Source organism: Antrostomus carolinensis, unplaced genomic scaffold (assembly GCF_000700745.2).
Source record: "Antrostomus carolinensis isolate BGI_N321 unplaced genomic scaffold, ASM70074v2 scaffold32029, whole genome shotgun sequence".
Lineage (NCBI taxonomy): Eukaryota > Metazoa > Chordata > Aves > Caprimulgiformes > Caprimulgidae > Antrostomus > Antrostomus carolinensis.
Genome location: NW_010336996.1, coordinates 1 through 12983, shown reverse-complemented (window position 1 = coordinate 12983; position 12983 = coordinate 1). Strand labels below are relative to the sequence as shown.

The following is a 12983-nucleotide window of genomic DNA, read 5'->3' as shown; positions in this document are numbered from 1 at the left end:
CTTGCCCTGTACCAGGACCTAGGCATCAGCATCGAAGGAAGTGGTATGTCAGCAGAAACAAGGACTAAATTTACTATTTTTTAAGATGAAATTAATATATAGAATCACATAAATATCAAAAATAGATGAAAGAAAAAGGTTTCTAGGTGCAACAGTTCTTAGATCCTTTCTCTAGCTGAGTCTCTTCTACATTTTTTTCATAAATAAACGTGAAAGCAGAAGTCACTGACTGAGTGCTGAATGTCTTTCTTGTGGAACATCTGTACACATCCACACTGGCACGGAGGTGCTGAGCTCCATGGATAATGCAGACTTTCCCGAGACATTCTGATACTCCTGGATAAGGCTACTGAGGATGTTTTTTCATGTAAATCAAGAGATAGGCTGTTTCTCCCCTGTGGAAGCAAAGAAAAAGCAAAACAAAATGTATGTTTGAAGATCTAGGTTGCAAGTACTCCCCCAGGTTTAGCCCTGCTCAGCTTTTTGAGGCTCAGGACAACTGCACTGGTCCTCTCCAGTGTTCCTGAGGCAGCATATAAAGCTGCTCCCCTCACAGCACTGTAGCTGATAGGAGGGATTATCTCTCTCCATGTCTCATTTTCTTTATGATATATCAAAACAAAAAGCATGGAGGAATCCTGACTGACGTATCTAACTTCAGTCAGGATATAGTAACAATTGTAAGTAACAAGACCACTCCTGCAGCCCCGTTTGTGACTACTCAGTAACCCTGCAGGCTCCTGGTATAGTCAGATACAGTCACATCACAGTAACTAGAAGACAAGGACGTCTCTTCTACCCTGTACATCCCAGTTCAAACCATTTCTCCTCCTTCTCTTTACTACCCTCATTCCAAACCCCAGAGCAGCATGAGGTTAAAAACAGAGATGTGTTTGCTTACCAGTGGAGGTTGGAGTGTCCATAGGTGCATTTAACATCATCCCATGATACCTAGAGAAGAAAAAACACACAAGGTGAGGCTGGTAAAAACTCTTCAGAGGTGGACACATTGTGATACCAGCATAACAATCCTCCAAAGAGTGGTGCAAGTGGTACTTCCAGGAACTAAACACCTTTTAATAAATCAGTTTATTGCTTTAACCCTTTGAGGAAAAACAGGTCCTTTGCCTCTTCTCAACACATACATTACACAGATCTAGAGTACATAAAGTAGGGTGTACAGCAAATAGTTGCTTCTGCAAGTTGCAAACCAGAACTTGAAGCCTTGTTTGGTACAGAAGCAAGAGCTGCTTTGCCCTCAGCTCAGAGTATGCTGTAGCAGAGGAATGAATGGCATAAAGCTCTGCAGCTTCAATTTTCCTCCCTCGTTCTCTTTAATCAGGAGTCAGTCAGACTGAATGAGATCTGGAGGAGTATCCAGGAAGCTACAAAAGAAATGTGGATTTGTCTCCTCACCTGGCAAACCTCAGAATCGTTGAAGCAATACCATTTACATTCGGTGAGACTTCGTATGTAGGTGCAGTAGTGTCCACAACTAGTTGATCCTGAATGAGCAACAACAGCAAAGAGCTCATACTGCCAGGCAGCCTGAGAAGAGAAGAAGGTTGATAACATACCAATGTTTTCAATTAGCACTGGAAGCCAAAGGACTTTGTGTTTTGTTAGTCTACAAATGCAAGGTCTAGGAATGTTTACATTAATAGGCTAGATTGGCATTTGGATAGGCTGACTGAGCTAGCCAGGCTAGCTCAGGACAAGACAGAAGCTGCCTCTAAGACACCATTTACAATGTCTGGATTTGGTCATCCAAATGAATTGTGTTTTCATTTTTTCTTTAGTATATTTAGAAATGGAAGTAAAAGTTATGCTGAACACTTTCAGAAAAAAAAAGGCATTGGGGTTTGTTTGGTTTTTTTAAAAGCCTGGGTTTTGTCCTTATGGCAGAAAGTTCCAGTTATGGTGCTTTTGGTGATTTAATCTGAGCACAGAAAGTGGAATAATGCCTGAACCAGTTAAAACCACGGGATGTGAGGCAACATCAGGCACAGGTAAAACCTGAGTTTTAAGTTTACCAGTTTTAAGACAGGTGCTTTGAACTGAGGCAAGTACTGATGTGATCTCTTAAGTTTTTATGAGACTTGAGCAGAGGAGATAAGAAAATCTGCCCTTTTTAAACAGGGCATCAGGAGCATCTCACCTTTTCACTGTCATCTGCTTGGCACTGATTTTCTGTCAAGACTGCATTGAAATCAAGGTCTTGTGGGAATGGCAGAGAGTGACTAAGCTTGAGAATGTAGGCTGATTTTTTGAAGCAGAAGCGCTTTAGGTGTATGGTCAGAGTCTGTGGCAGATGGACCAGCTTCATGCTCTGGAAAGCAATAAATCATGCCATTGAAAACTAAGAACAAACCTGGGGAGGTGGGGTAGAAACAGCCATTGCCACCCAGTGAATGTAACACAGAGAGCACTCAGTGCTACAGTGAACAATTGCTAATTCCACCAGACAGCAGATTCCAAAGCTTTGTAGCTCATGAGACACGTACACAACAGGGATGTGATAACCAAGTATCTCAACTTCAGTGTGATCAGCACCCAGCCTTGGGTGTCTCATGGGCTGCTTCGTTTCTCACCTGCTTTCTTAACCCTAGGTTGGTAGCACTAGGTAGGTGAGACAAGCCAACTTCCTTGTGACATGTGGCCACTACAGGTCAGTGGAGAACACCAAACTGACGGCTCATTCCTTCCAGCACTGCCTTTGTTGATATGACTGCTGCTGCCATGGCTGCCACCACCACATATGGATGCATTGTGGGCACAGAGGTGGCTCACTGGTGAAAATGATGTGGAAAGTCCCCTCCAAGCCTTGAGCTGAGGCAGTGTCCCTCATACACCTCTCTCTTCAATGCACTTGCCTCTTCATGAAACAGCTAATTCATTGGCTGTCAGAGACCAATACTGGAAAAAATGGGGAGCTCAGTGGAGAGCAAGGAAAGGAGGAAATCACCCTACAGTCGCTTACTCTTATGAGTATGCACAGCTCCAGTAACACATTCTTATTTACCCCTGGAGCTGTGCAGTGATGTAAAGCTCCACAGTGAAAACACAACACAAACCAACAGAAGTTTTTCTGCTGGTAGAGAAATGCTACATCCCTTGGTGACTTACACTAAAACCCATGAAAGCATTCTTTTGTTGCTAGAGCTACATCTACAGTAGGAACTTCCTAACAGGAAAGATGCACGTGGTTTATACCTAGCTGATGTTGCTGTGCTGACAAGTCTTTGAGTTGTTCAACTCCTCTTAAACTGATATGGTCGAGTCCTTTCCCCACCATTCTCAGTCCTAAAGGGAGTTCTGGCTATAAGAGACATTTGGGAAAATATATCTTCAATTACCTGCAAAAAAGGTGTTTTCCTTTCACACTGTTCACAGAAACACATGTTGTGATCAGTCAACTCTTCTGGCTGGAAAAAGTATTGCAGACAGTCCTCCTAAAAAAAGAGAGATTTCTTTCAACTGAATTCCTTCAAGCTGGATTTCTATTTCTATTTTGCAGGATATGTACAAACAGTGAAGCTACACAAGGCATATTTTATTCAAAGGATAAAAGATTGCCTGGCAGCCAAAAAAGGGTACTCTCTTTTTTCCTAATTAATGGTGTGATTACACTAGTTGAAAAAAATAAGAGTACCACATTTTCCACAAAAAAGATATTGATGCAGAAGTGTCTTTTATACCTACCTCAAAGCCTTAGAGGCTTTGAAAGAGGCTCTTTTAGGCTGAGACAGTATAAAGTGGTCAGAGAATAAATAAGGTCCAATGTCACCTGAAAAATCCAGTCTATTTGTGGCAGCACCTACGCAGCCACCATCACTGCTGCACCTGATTTAACAGTAAAAGAACACTGCACTGGGCAAATGTAGTGGGTCTGGCCAGGGATTACAAGTTACCTAGGGCACCTCACTGCGGTATCTAAGGTCTCACAGGTACACATCACTGTGTAGTATGAGTCTTACAGAATACTTAGTCAACACTCTTTTTAGAAAGGTGATTCAAGGACTTTATTTTCCATCTTCCAAATCAAACAAATTTTTTTGGAGAAATTTAGGACCCCTCAAAACAAAGAAGAAATGTGAATGAGAAAAAGATCACCTCAAAGCCCCAGACACCCTGCAGAGTTTCTTGCAGAGATTCTAGATGAGTCCCAGGAGACATCAGCGCTGCAAGGAGAAGGCTCCCACAGTGAACAGAGGGGAATTTTCTTCCTAAGGAAATAATGCTGCTACTGAACTTACCAGAGTCTTCAGCATATGAGAATTGGAATCCAGCACTGGGAGTGGAAGGGTTAACATGCTGCTGTTCCTCTTTGTTTCAAAAGAGCATTTCTGACAGGTCAGGTGCTCCTGTACACAGATAGTGTACAAATCACTCAGCTCTTCAACCTGGAAGGGTAAAAAAAGGCCAAAACAGGGTTTATGAAGAACACAGCTGAGATTATTTCCCTCTGTGGGTGGGAAAGCCCAGATGGACGTGTTACTTCATGCAACGTTACTGCTTTAAGGCTTGAACTCAGATCTGACATTGACTTCTTTCCACCATTTAAAGGAGAACAACTCCTTCCCCTCATCCCCTAACGAAGGGGAAAGACACAGCCTAGAATGAGATTAGACAGTTAAATATCTGCTTTGATGCAGAATTTTACTGTTTTGGTTGGAACTTCAACAGGAGCCTATTTTCTGTATGACTAAAACTATGACAGTGGGTTGAGGAACAGTCACTTTTCTCTTACTTCACACAGCTGCCCTGGGAGGAACTGTCATATACATAACATATTAACAGTGACTAACTATGATGAAATACACATGGCTGAATTTAAAGAATGGAGAAGCTGTGTCAAGATATGCCAATAAATGCTTACAGAAATTTGGGGGGGGTGGAAATAAATGCAAGGTAACTAAATTCAGTGTTGCAAAAAGATCAATCTTTTTGTTATTAATCAGCTCTCCCATTAGAATGGAGACCCTGGCATGTCCTAAAAGTAGGATGAACAAAAAGTAGCTGTGATTCAAAATGCTGAAGGCCTATGAAATCAAGATTCCCTCTCCCATTTGAAAGATATGAGCAAAGATCCAAATAGGGGATAATTTTAAGAATTTCATTGAGGACAATTGTCGGTAAATGAGATTCTTCTTCAAGAAGCAGAGGAAACCACACATGACATGGGCCAAAGGACCTGGTGTTCATTTCAGTGACCATCCTTACCAGTTCTGGCTTTTTCATCTGCCTCTTTATCAAGTTCCAGACAGTCAGGAAGAGCTGGGCAGCATCATGCTGCACAAACACTGGATGAACAGAAAACACAACCTCAATCACTATTATGAACAGCACCAAGCACAGATTTCCCACAGATGGCCAAAGGAGACTTAATTGTCCTCCATCAGATCCAGTCCCTTGTTCCCTTGCCACTGGGAAGGGTAGTGGGGAAAGATGGGAGAGCTTGAATGCCCCATTGTACAACCCAGTGCAAAAGTCACGTCCTTGTCACTGGACAGGGGCAGTTTCAGCACAGGAAGCCAAGGATGATGGAGTAACCTATGCTTTGGCTTTCCACTCTGGCTAAATATTAAGAAACATAAGATGGGGGCATACAACTCAATGCACAGCTTGCTTAGAATGGATCAGCAGAGAATTGCTTCAAGATTGAACTTAGGGGAAAAAAGGAAAAAAATTCCATGTCCTTGGATGCAAAGAACTGATGTTCTGAGCCCAGGATGAACCCAAGATTTAGGAACTGGGTGAAAACTAGACATAGTTTAGCAAAACCTTAATATTTCTGGACTACTTCTATGCTTGACCATAGGTGAAATAAATTCTGTGGAATAATCCAACACCCTAAGCTGGAAGCGCTTTCAACTTCCCTGCAAGTCTGCAGGTACTGACTTCTTAGTGGGTTCTAGTAAGACTGCAGACATCCCTGACTAAATGAAGCTCAGAAAATATACCTTTCCCCATGTCTACTAGCACATCTGTGATCCAGGTGAAGCACCACTTTTGGGGATAGAGGACTTTAGGAGCCACACCTAAATTTTAAAGCAGAAGGACAAGGTAGGAAACTGGTAAGCTTTACAAATTCTCTTTGGGCATCTCTAATTGGAAGAGAGAAGGCAGAATGCAGAACCATTCAGTCTCAGGGGGAAAAAATGATGCAAACAGAAACATTCAGGTTATCTCATGTTCCTCCTTAATCATAGAATCATAGAATGGTTTGGATTGGAAGGGACCTTAAAGCTCATCCAGTTCCAACCCCCCTGCCATCAGCAGGGACACCTTCCACTAGACCAGGTTGCTCAAAGCCTCATCCAGCCTGGCCTTCAACACTTCCAGGGAGGGGGCATCCACAACTTCCTTGGGCAACCTGTTCCAGTGTCTGACCACCCTCACAGTGAAGAAATAAGTCTTAATATAAGTCTTGGCTGGCTACCATTTGTCCCTTTCAGTGCTGTCTTGTTTTGGCTTTTATTTTATAAAGATCAGGGCATTTGGATATAACATGTGTATCTGTACACAAACAGACCCTCAGCATCCTGTTGTCACCAGTCACCCATGCATTTAACAATCTCTCTCATTTGGGACCCTGCCCCAAGTGGGAGGTTAAACCAGCAAAATCTTCTCTCTGCCTTTATAACAAGGAACAGGAAGGACATGGTTTCTATCCTTAGGGATCTGGGTGAACTCAGTATCTTTTCCACGTGATACATTCCTTCTAATAAAGAACAGCAGCTGTTTCACTATTATCATAGTATAGCAAGGCAAATCAAGCTATAAGCTGTCCTCTCTCTGCCCTGCACAGCCCTTTCCCTCTGGCCAGTATCAGTAGCTGAGTCTTCCAGCAGTCTGACGGTCTTTCCACCCTCTAGACATCAGCAAGGATATCCAAAAAGGGCTTTTTTTTTTTCCCCCTCTTCACAAGTAAGACACAGCATCTCAGTCACAAGTGGGAGGTATCTATAAAGAGCACTACATCATCATCATGTACCTAACTCCTCACATTTCTGAACCTGTGAATGAGATGTCATAGTCTGCACCGCTTGTTAGCGCTTGATAATTAACATCTCGGGTCTGCAGACAGAGGTGGGCATGAGGCAGTGCTGCTTACATTCCACTCTGTATCCTGAAAGACACCAAGCAAGGTTTATGGGAGAAACAGCTTTCCGCTTGCCACACTGCATCTCCTCCAACAGCAGGAGCATTTGGTACGGGACATTCTTCGACTGCTGAGCAGCATGTGGTGGCACTGTGATCCTATAAAGAGAAGAAGCAACAGGGATGGTAATCAAGTGGCACGATGGGCAAATACTAGACATGATAAAGGAGCAGAGGTGTATAGCAGAGACAACAACTCAAGAGGAATCAGAATGGGCATGTTTTTAGCAAAAGAAGGAAAAAGGGGAAGCAGACACTTGCACTTGCTCATGCCACAGCGCAGGCTGACAGTTCTAAAGTAAAAGGCCACAATTTTAAGCTTGCCCGTTGCTGAATAAGGGGCAAACTGAGAAGGACCTGAAGTGCTTTCTGGGATTTAGAAACAACGTTAGTCACAGCCAGTTTCAGAGCTGTTCTTGCCTCCTACCTGTTCAGGCTTTCATTCTCAACACACCCTCAAAATTTCATGAGCATGTAGATCGTAATGCTTGTATTTCAACTATATGCAAACTGGAAAGCTCTTTATCTCCCCTAAACTTATTGCAGTCCACAGGTTTTTCTAAGTCTTTCTTCAAATAACAACAGTAACCTACTGTCTACGATATTTAGCTTTGCTCATTTACGACACTTCTCATCTCTATGTGTCTGTAACTTGTCTTCTTCCCCTCAGCACACTGGTGAGTGTGTAATGAATTTGGAGAAACTGAATAGGAGAACTGAATAGGAAGGATGCACTTGGATGATTAAAGCTGCAGGGAACTGAGCAAACTGAAAACAAATTAAATCAGTTATTAGTGTGGTTGGTAGGAAGGCAGAAGCCCAATCCTCCTCACAGTAGAGGGCACAGCCAAGCAAAACAAAGTAACACCATGTATTTGCTGTCTGGAACAACACTTACTCTTCTTTATCAGGTGCTAGCAGGACAACCAGGGGCCAAAGGCTATGGATCACAATATGTTTACATGTTTAAAGTTACAAAATTAATAGTGGATATGGTTACACACGACACATCCTTTAGCTATAACAACCTATGAGCATACCTGGAAAAAAAAAAATCACATCCTGTGATGGAAAAAGAGAGATACAAGTTGCAAAGACTGTTCAGGACTACAGCTTGCCAGGGTGCAACCAGCACAAGAATCAGAGATGAGTAACAAGTCAGAGCGCTGCAAGTTCTACCATTGCAGACCCTAGTCTGTATGTGACAGGTGCAACGAGGCAGAGATCTGGCTGAGTGAGCTGAAAGCACCTTGCTAGCACCTCGATGATCCAAGCCTTCAAATGTACACCCCATATAAAACAAGGAGACAACAGAACAACAATGGAAGTATCTCAGATAGTTCAAATAAGGTGGTACCTTCTAAGTATCCCAGTGAAGTGTATATTCATGAGGAACACTTGGAGCACAGAGTTCAGACAGCAGGTCTGTCCAACGTTGTACAGTCCAATAGCTCCTGTAGGCACAGAAAAAGAGGAAGTGAGGCCTGGAGATAGGTATAAGAAAAGAAACTGAAAATTATTTGAAAGTAGCAAACTCCTCTTGCACATATTTAGCCATTGAGTGCATAAACCCAACATCTTGGTCAGACCTAAGAAAGTGTTCAATCTATTCTTATGTTCCTCAAGCAGATAACATTTAATTTTGTCTGGCAACTAACAAGAAAAATCCAAGTAAACCTGGATTATGATACTCAGATGTCTCCCAGTTCTTATGGGAGACATCTTCTCACAACACCTAAACATAAATAAAGTCAAAAGACTGTATGAGGATTCTTATTCAGCCTTTCACACAGTCAGGCCTAATAACAAAATGAAGAGCTACATGTAGGATCACATGTTAGCTGTCCTCCAGACAGGCTTCAGGTTTCCCCTTCAACCTACCTCTGGTATTCTTTACTTCAGTTTCAAAGAAAGGAACTAGCCTGAGGGAAGTGGGAAAAGCAACTCACAGCTGTTCACACTACATCTAAAAAGACAGCAAATTCTGTGGTCCAGAGGGATATAAATAATGATCGTCAGAAAGTAGGATTTTTACTTCTGACGTCACCACCAAAAGGAGAGAGGACATGGAATGGAAACTGAGAACAACTCTGAAATGCATAGTCAGTGGCAAGGATGGGCTATAGCTGTGACAGAGCAGTAGGTACACCTGAAATACTGATGACAGCATTTGAGAGGCCAATGTAGTGATGCAGCAGAATCACTAGTGCCAGCCCATGGTTTAGCAAATCCAGAAGCAATGCTGGCTACCTTGGGAAAGAGACAGGGAGGGCGTCTAGATGTTTTTGGCTGCAGTGGTAGTTTGAGGACTGAAAAGGGGAAAAAGCTCCGAGATCCTCATGTAATTCCTTCCCAAAAAACCAAAATGGTTACTTGCAAAGGCAAAGTGAGGATTCACAGAATCACAGAATGTGAGGGATTGGAAGGGACCTCAAAAGATCATCCAGTCCAATCCACCTGCCAGAGCAGGAACCTAAATGAGATCACACAGGAAGGCGTCCAGGCGGGTCTTGAATGTCTCCAGAGAAGGAGACTCCACAACCTCCCTGGGCAGCCTGTTCCAGGGCTCTGGCACCCTCACTGTAAAGAAGTTTCTTCTCAAGTTGAAGCAGATCCTCCTGTGTTCCAGCTCACACCCATTGCCCCTTGTCCTACCATTGGGCATCACTGAGAAGAGCCTGGCTCCATCCTCCTGACATTCGCCCTTTACATATTTATAAACATTAATGAGGTCACCCCTCAGTCTCCTCTTCTCCAAGCTAAAGAGCCCCAGCTCCCTCAGCCTTTCCTCAGCAGGGAGATGCTCCACTTCAGCAAAGAGGTAAAGAATAGGAAAAAATGAAGCCTAAGGACAGAGAATGGAAAAGAAGGCATTAGAAACAGAAAATATGAAAGTGAAGAACAGACAAAACACTATTACCATTTTTTAAGTCTGCCACACCAAAGACTGACGTTATCCTCTGTTCTTTGGCCTTCGGCTCTTTGGCTTCCTCTTCATTATTTTGTACATCTGCTTCTGTGTTCATGGTCTCGCTTAGTGTAAGCTCTAGTGTCTTACTTCTTCCTTGACATCCACTTCTTTGTCCCATCAACAATATTGTACAAAGACAGAAGGGCTGCAGAAAGACACAGAAAGGTCAGAAAGAGGGGGGATCACCCAGAAACACAGGATTTGTCTTCGTATTTGCTATTTTCATTATGAAAAAGCTGGAATGTCAATAAAACCAGTAAGATTACTGCAACAGCATTTGGTATATTGGAATTAATACAGGTATTGTAGGTGTGCAGGCTGTTGGCAAGGTAACATAGAGCTTGATGGCAGTTGCACATCCTGTCTTCCTTTTGTGCCTAATAAATAAACAACAAATTTTTGGTTCCACAGAAACAGCTCCACTTAGCCAGGGAACTCCAGATATCCCTGTTCAAGAAGATTTGGTAAAGAATACGATTAAAATTGTCGAAATAACAGATATTGCAAAACTTTTCTGTTTAATAAGAGTAATGCTTTATCACCCAAAGTATCCCAAGTATTCAAAAGGGTAAACTTCACCTTCTCCAGCCTTTTGAGCTGATAAGCATTTGTTTGTTTTCTGTACTGGACTCTCTGTGGTTTTTTTAAGTGCCTTTTAAGTGCTCACAGCTCTCCTGTGGCACTTTAAACTGTAATTTTTAAGGCATTTAAGCACCTAAATATCAGTTTCTTTTTATGCTCCTTCAAGCGATCACAAGCCAAGTAACTGTTTAAGCAAGAGAACTATTACAATTACTTGATTTTCAAGGGAGTGTTGAATAGACCATTACCAACAGTCTCTTAGGACTCAGCTACTGGCTCTTTAAATACAAGTTTAAAAAAAAAAAAATCACCAAAAGTGAAAATACACAAGCAAAACCAATGTGACAAATGTTCAAATGCAATTACACAAAAGTGAAACTTTTTAAAAGCACACCTCCAACAGGGAGGAAAAAAGAAGATATGCTTACAGAAGCATTCACAGGGCTGGGTGGGGGGAAACACCACCAAAAAAATGCTCAGAAATTATTATTTTACAAATATTAAACAGTATATAAAATGAACCTGAGGCCAGGTGCTGAAAGAATAAAAGCTCCCAAGAAAGAGAATTTAACAAAAAAATCTTGGTTCTGCCTTTCACAAAAAGAAAATCTTTGCTTTAAAAACATGTTGTTTTTCAGGTTAAGTGTGCCTAATAATATCAAAGTTTCTGAAGACTCTATCAGGCAGGGAAACTAGAAATGGATTTTTTTTTTCCCTCCAATTATTACATTTAAGCTTAAGTATACTTTTTCCCAACTGTACTTTTGATTCTTTACTTTTGAAGATTACTTTTTAACTCAGTGTCACACACTCAGATACAATAAATACTGTTGAATTTGCCAAGAAGTTTTATTTGGAAAAAAAAAAGAAATTAATTCAAAGATAGTTTCAAGAACATTGCTTTTTATATCCAAACCAGTGATTAGAACAGCTACATTGGAAAAAAGAAATTGGCTTTGATTTCTTCCTCTGCAAAACAGAGTGAACTCACACCGTCTCTTCCCCTGGAAGTTATTTAATGGGATATTTAGGTTTCTGAAAGCCCAGCTGGAGCAGGAGCCCATCTTTGCTTGTGCAGCCAGAGCCAGAGGATTTAGTTGATGTAATATCAGCCAGAAGGTAAGTAATGCTCAGAGGCACTGGGGATGCTGAAGCAGATGGAAAGGAGAGGGCAGACAAGGCAGAGGCAGATAAAAACCACAGCCTGCGGATGAGGTGGACCTGCAAGACACAGCTTTTGTCAGGAGAGGTAGGATTAAGAGTGGGATGAAAGAGCAAGCTCAGGGCGAAAGGACTTTGGGTGACTTGAAAAATGGGTAGAAAGATAGGAAGGCAGGAAGGTGCAGGGCAATATAGAGACGGGAGGATTTGGGTCTCTGGTTTGATAAAACTCTCCCCTAGGCACCTAGGCACTGCTAGCAGGAATCGTGGTGTGGGAGCAGGGACACAAACACAATTTCCCCAACCCTTGCACGAAACTGCCTCATTTTGGCTCTCAGAAATACAGCATTCCTAAGATGTGCACTTGACCTTCCTTTCCCTGTGTAAATGCATAAAAAACCCTGGTGCATGAGCACAGGAATTGAGGAGTGGGCTCCCCTCTTGCCCTCAGTTTTTTCTTTCTCACTGGAAAACAGGGTTGCTTCTGAGTTTCCATTGCAGCTCAGTGCTGCTCCCTCAGCGCACGCAGCCTGGCCAAGCCAAGCCACCATGCTGGCACTAGAAAGAAAGTAAGTGGTGATACCCTCCTCGAATCCTCCATCCCTCCATCGCCCTCCCTCAGCCATCCCTCCATCCTCCCTCTCACTCCAGCCTCTCACGACAAACCCCCTCAGTCCCTTCTTCACACCCACAGCCCCCAAGGTCTCCCTCCATCTGAGGAGGACCACAACCTCTGTCCCTTGTCACCTCTTCCCTGCCGTCGTCTCTCTTGTCCCCTCACAGGTGTCCTGGGGGGGATGGCGCTGGGGCAGGAGATGGCGGTCCCGAGGGGCTCCCTGAAGGGACTCGAGCCCTTCACCTCCATCCTTCTTTTCAGACATGACTGAGGCAAGACTTCTCACTTTGCTGTCAAGCCACATATTTGTTCAGCTCCCTTTTTTCCCTTTTTTTGGGGGGCTGTTTTTTACCAAAGCTCGCCGGACCAGGAGCGCTTCGAGCCTCGGCACCTGCTCACATTCACATTCACATTCACACCGCACCCTCTGACGGGCCCTCGAGATGCTCGGACACCACGTCTACCCCGCACCGGAGCTCGCGACCCGGG

The 12983-nt window shown here is 43.1% G+C and overlaps 1 protein-coding gene across 1 annotated transcript; it reads right to left on the bottom strand.

Annotated features, from left to right (window-relative positions):
• Positions 1–322: 322 nt before the first annotated feature.
• USP18 (ubiquitin specific peptidase 18) lies at positions 323–10272 on the bottom strand. Its single transcript, XM_010175064.2, has 10 exons — positions 10085–10272; positions 8522–8618; positions 7118–7263; positions 5224–5303; positions 4257–4403; positions 3357–3452; positions 2159–2329; positions 1417–1548; positions 902–951; positions 323–395 (listed from the first exon to the last, which is right to left on the bottom strand). Exons 1-10 carry the CDS (start codon positions 10251–10253, stop codon positions 347–349), a joined length of 1137 nt encoding a protein of 378 aa, XP_010173366.1. The 5' UTR covers positions 10254–10272; the 3' UTR covers positions 323–346.
• Between the last annotated feature and the right edge of the window lie 2711 nt (positions 10273–12983).

Coding starts and splice junctions, on each gene's coding strand:
- USP18 (XM_010175064.2), bottom strand. CDS start 10,253: ATGGGACAAAGAAGTGGATGTCAAGGAAGAAGTAAGACACTAGAGCTT. Junction 7,264..8,521: donor TTCACTGGGATACTTAGAAG/GTACCACCTTAT, acceptor TTCTCTTTATAG/GATCACAGTGCCACCACATG. Junction 5,304..7,117: donor TTCAGGATACAGAGTGGAAT/GTAAGCAGCACT, acceptor CTGTTCATCCAG/TGTTTGTGCAGCATGATGCT.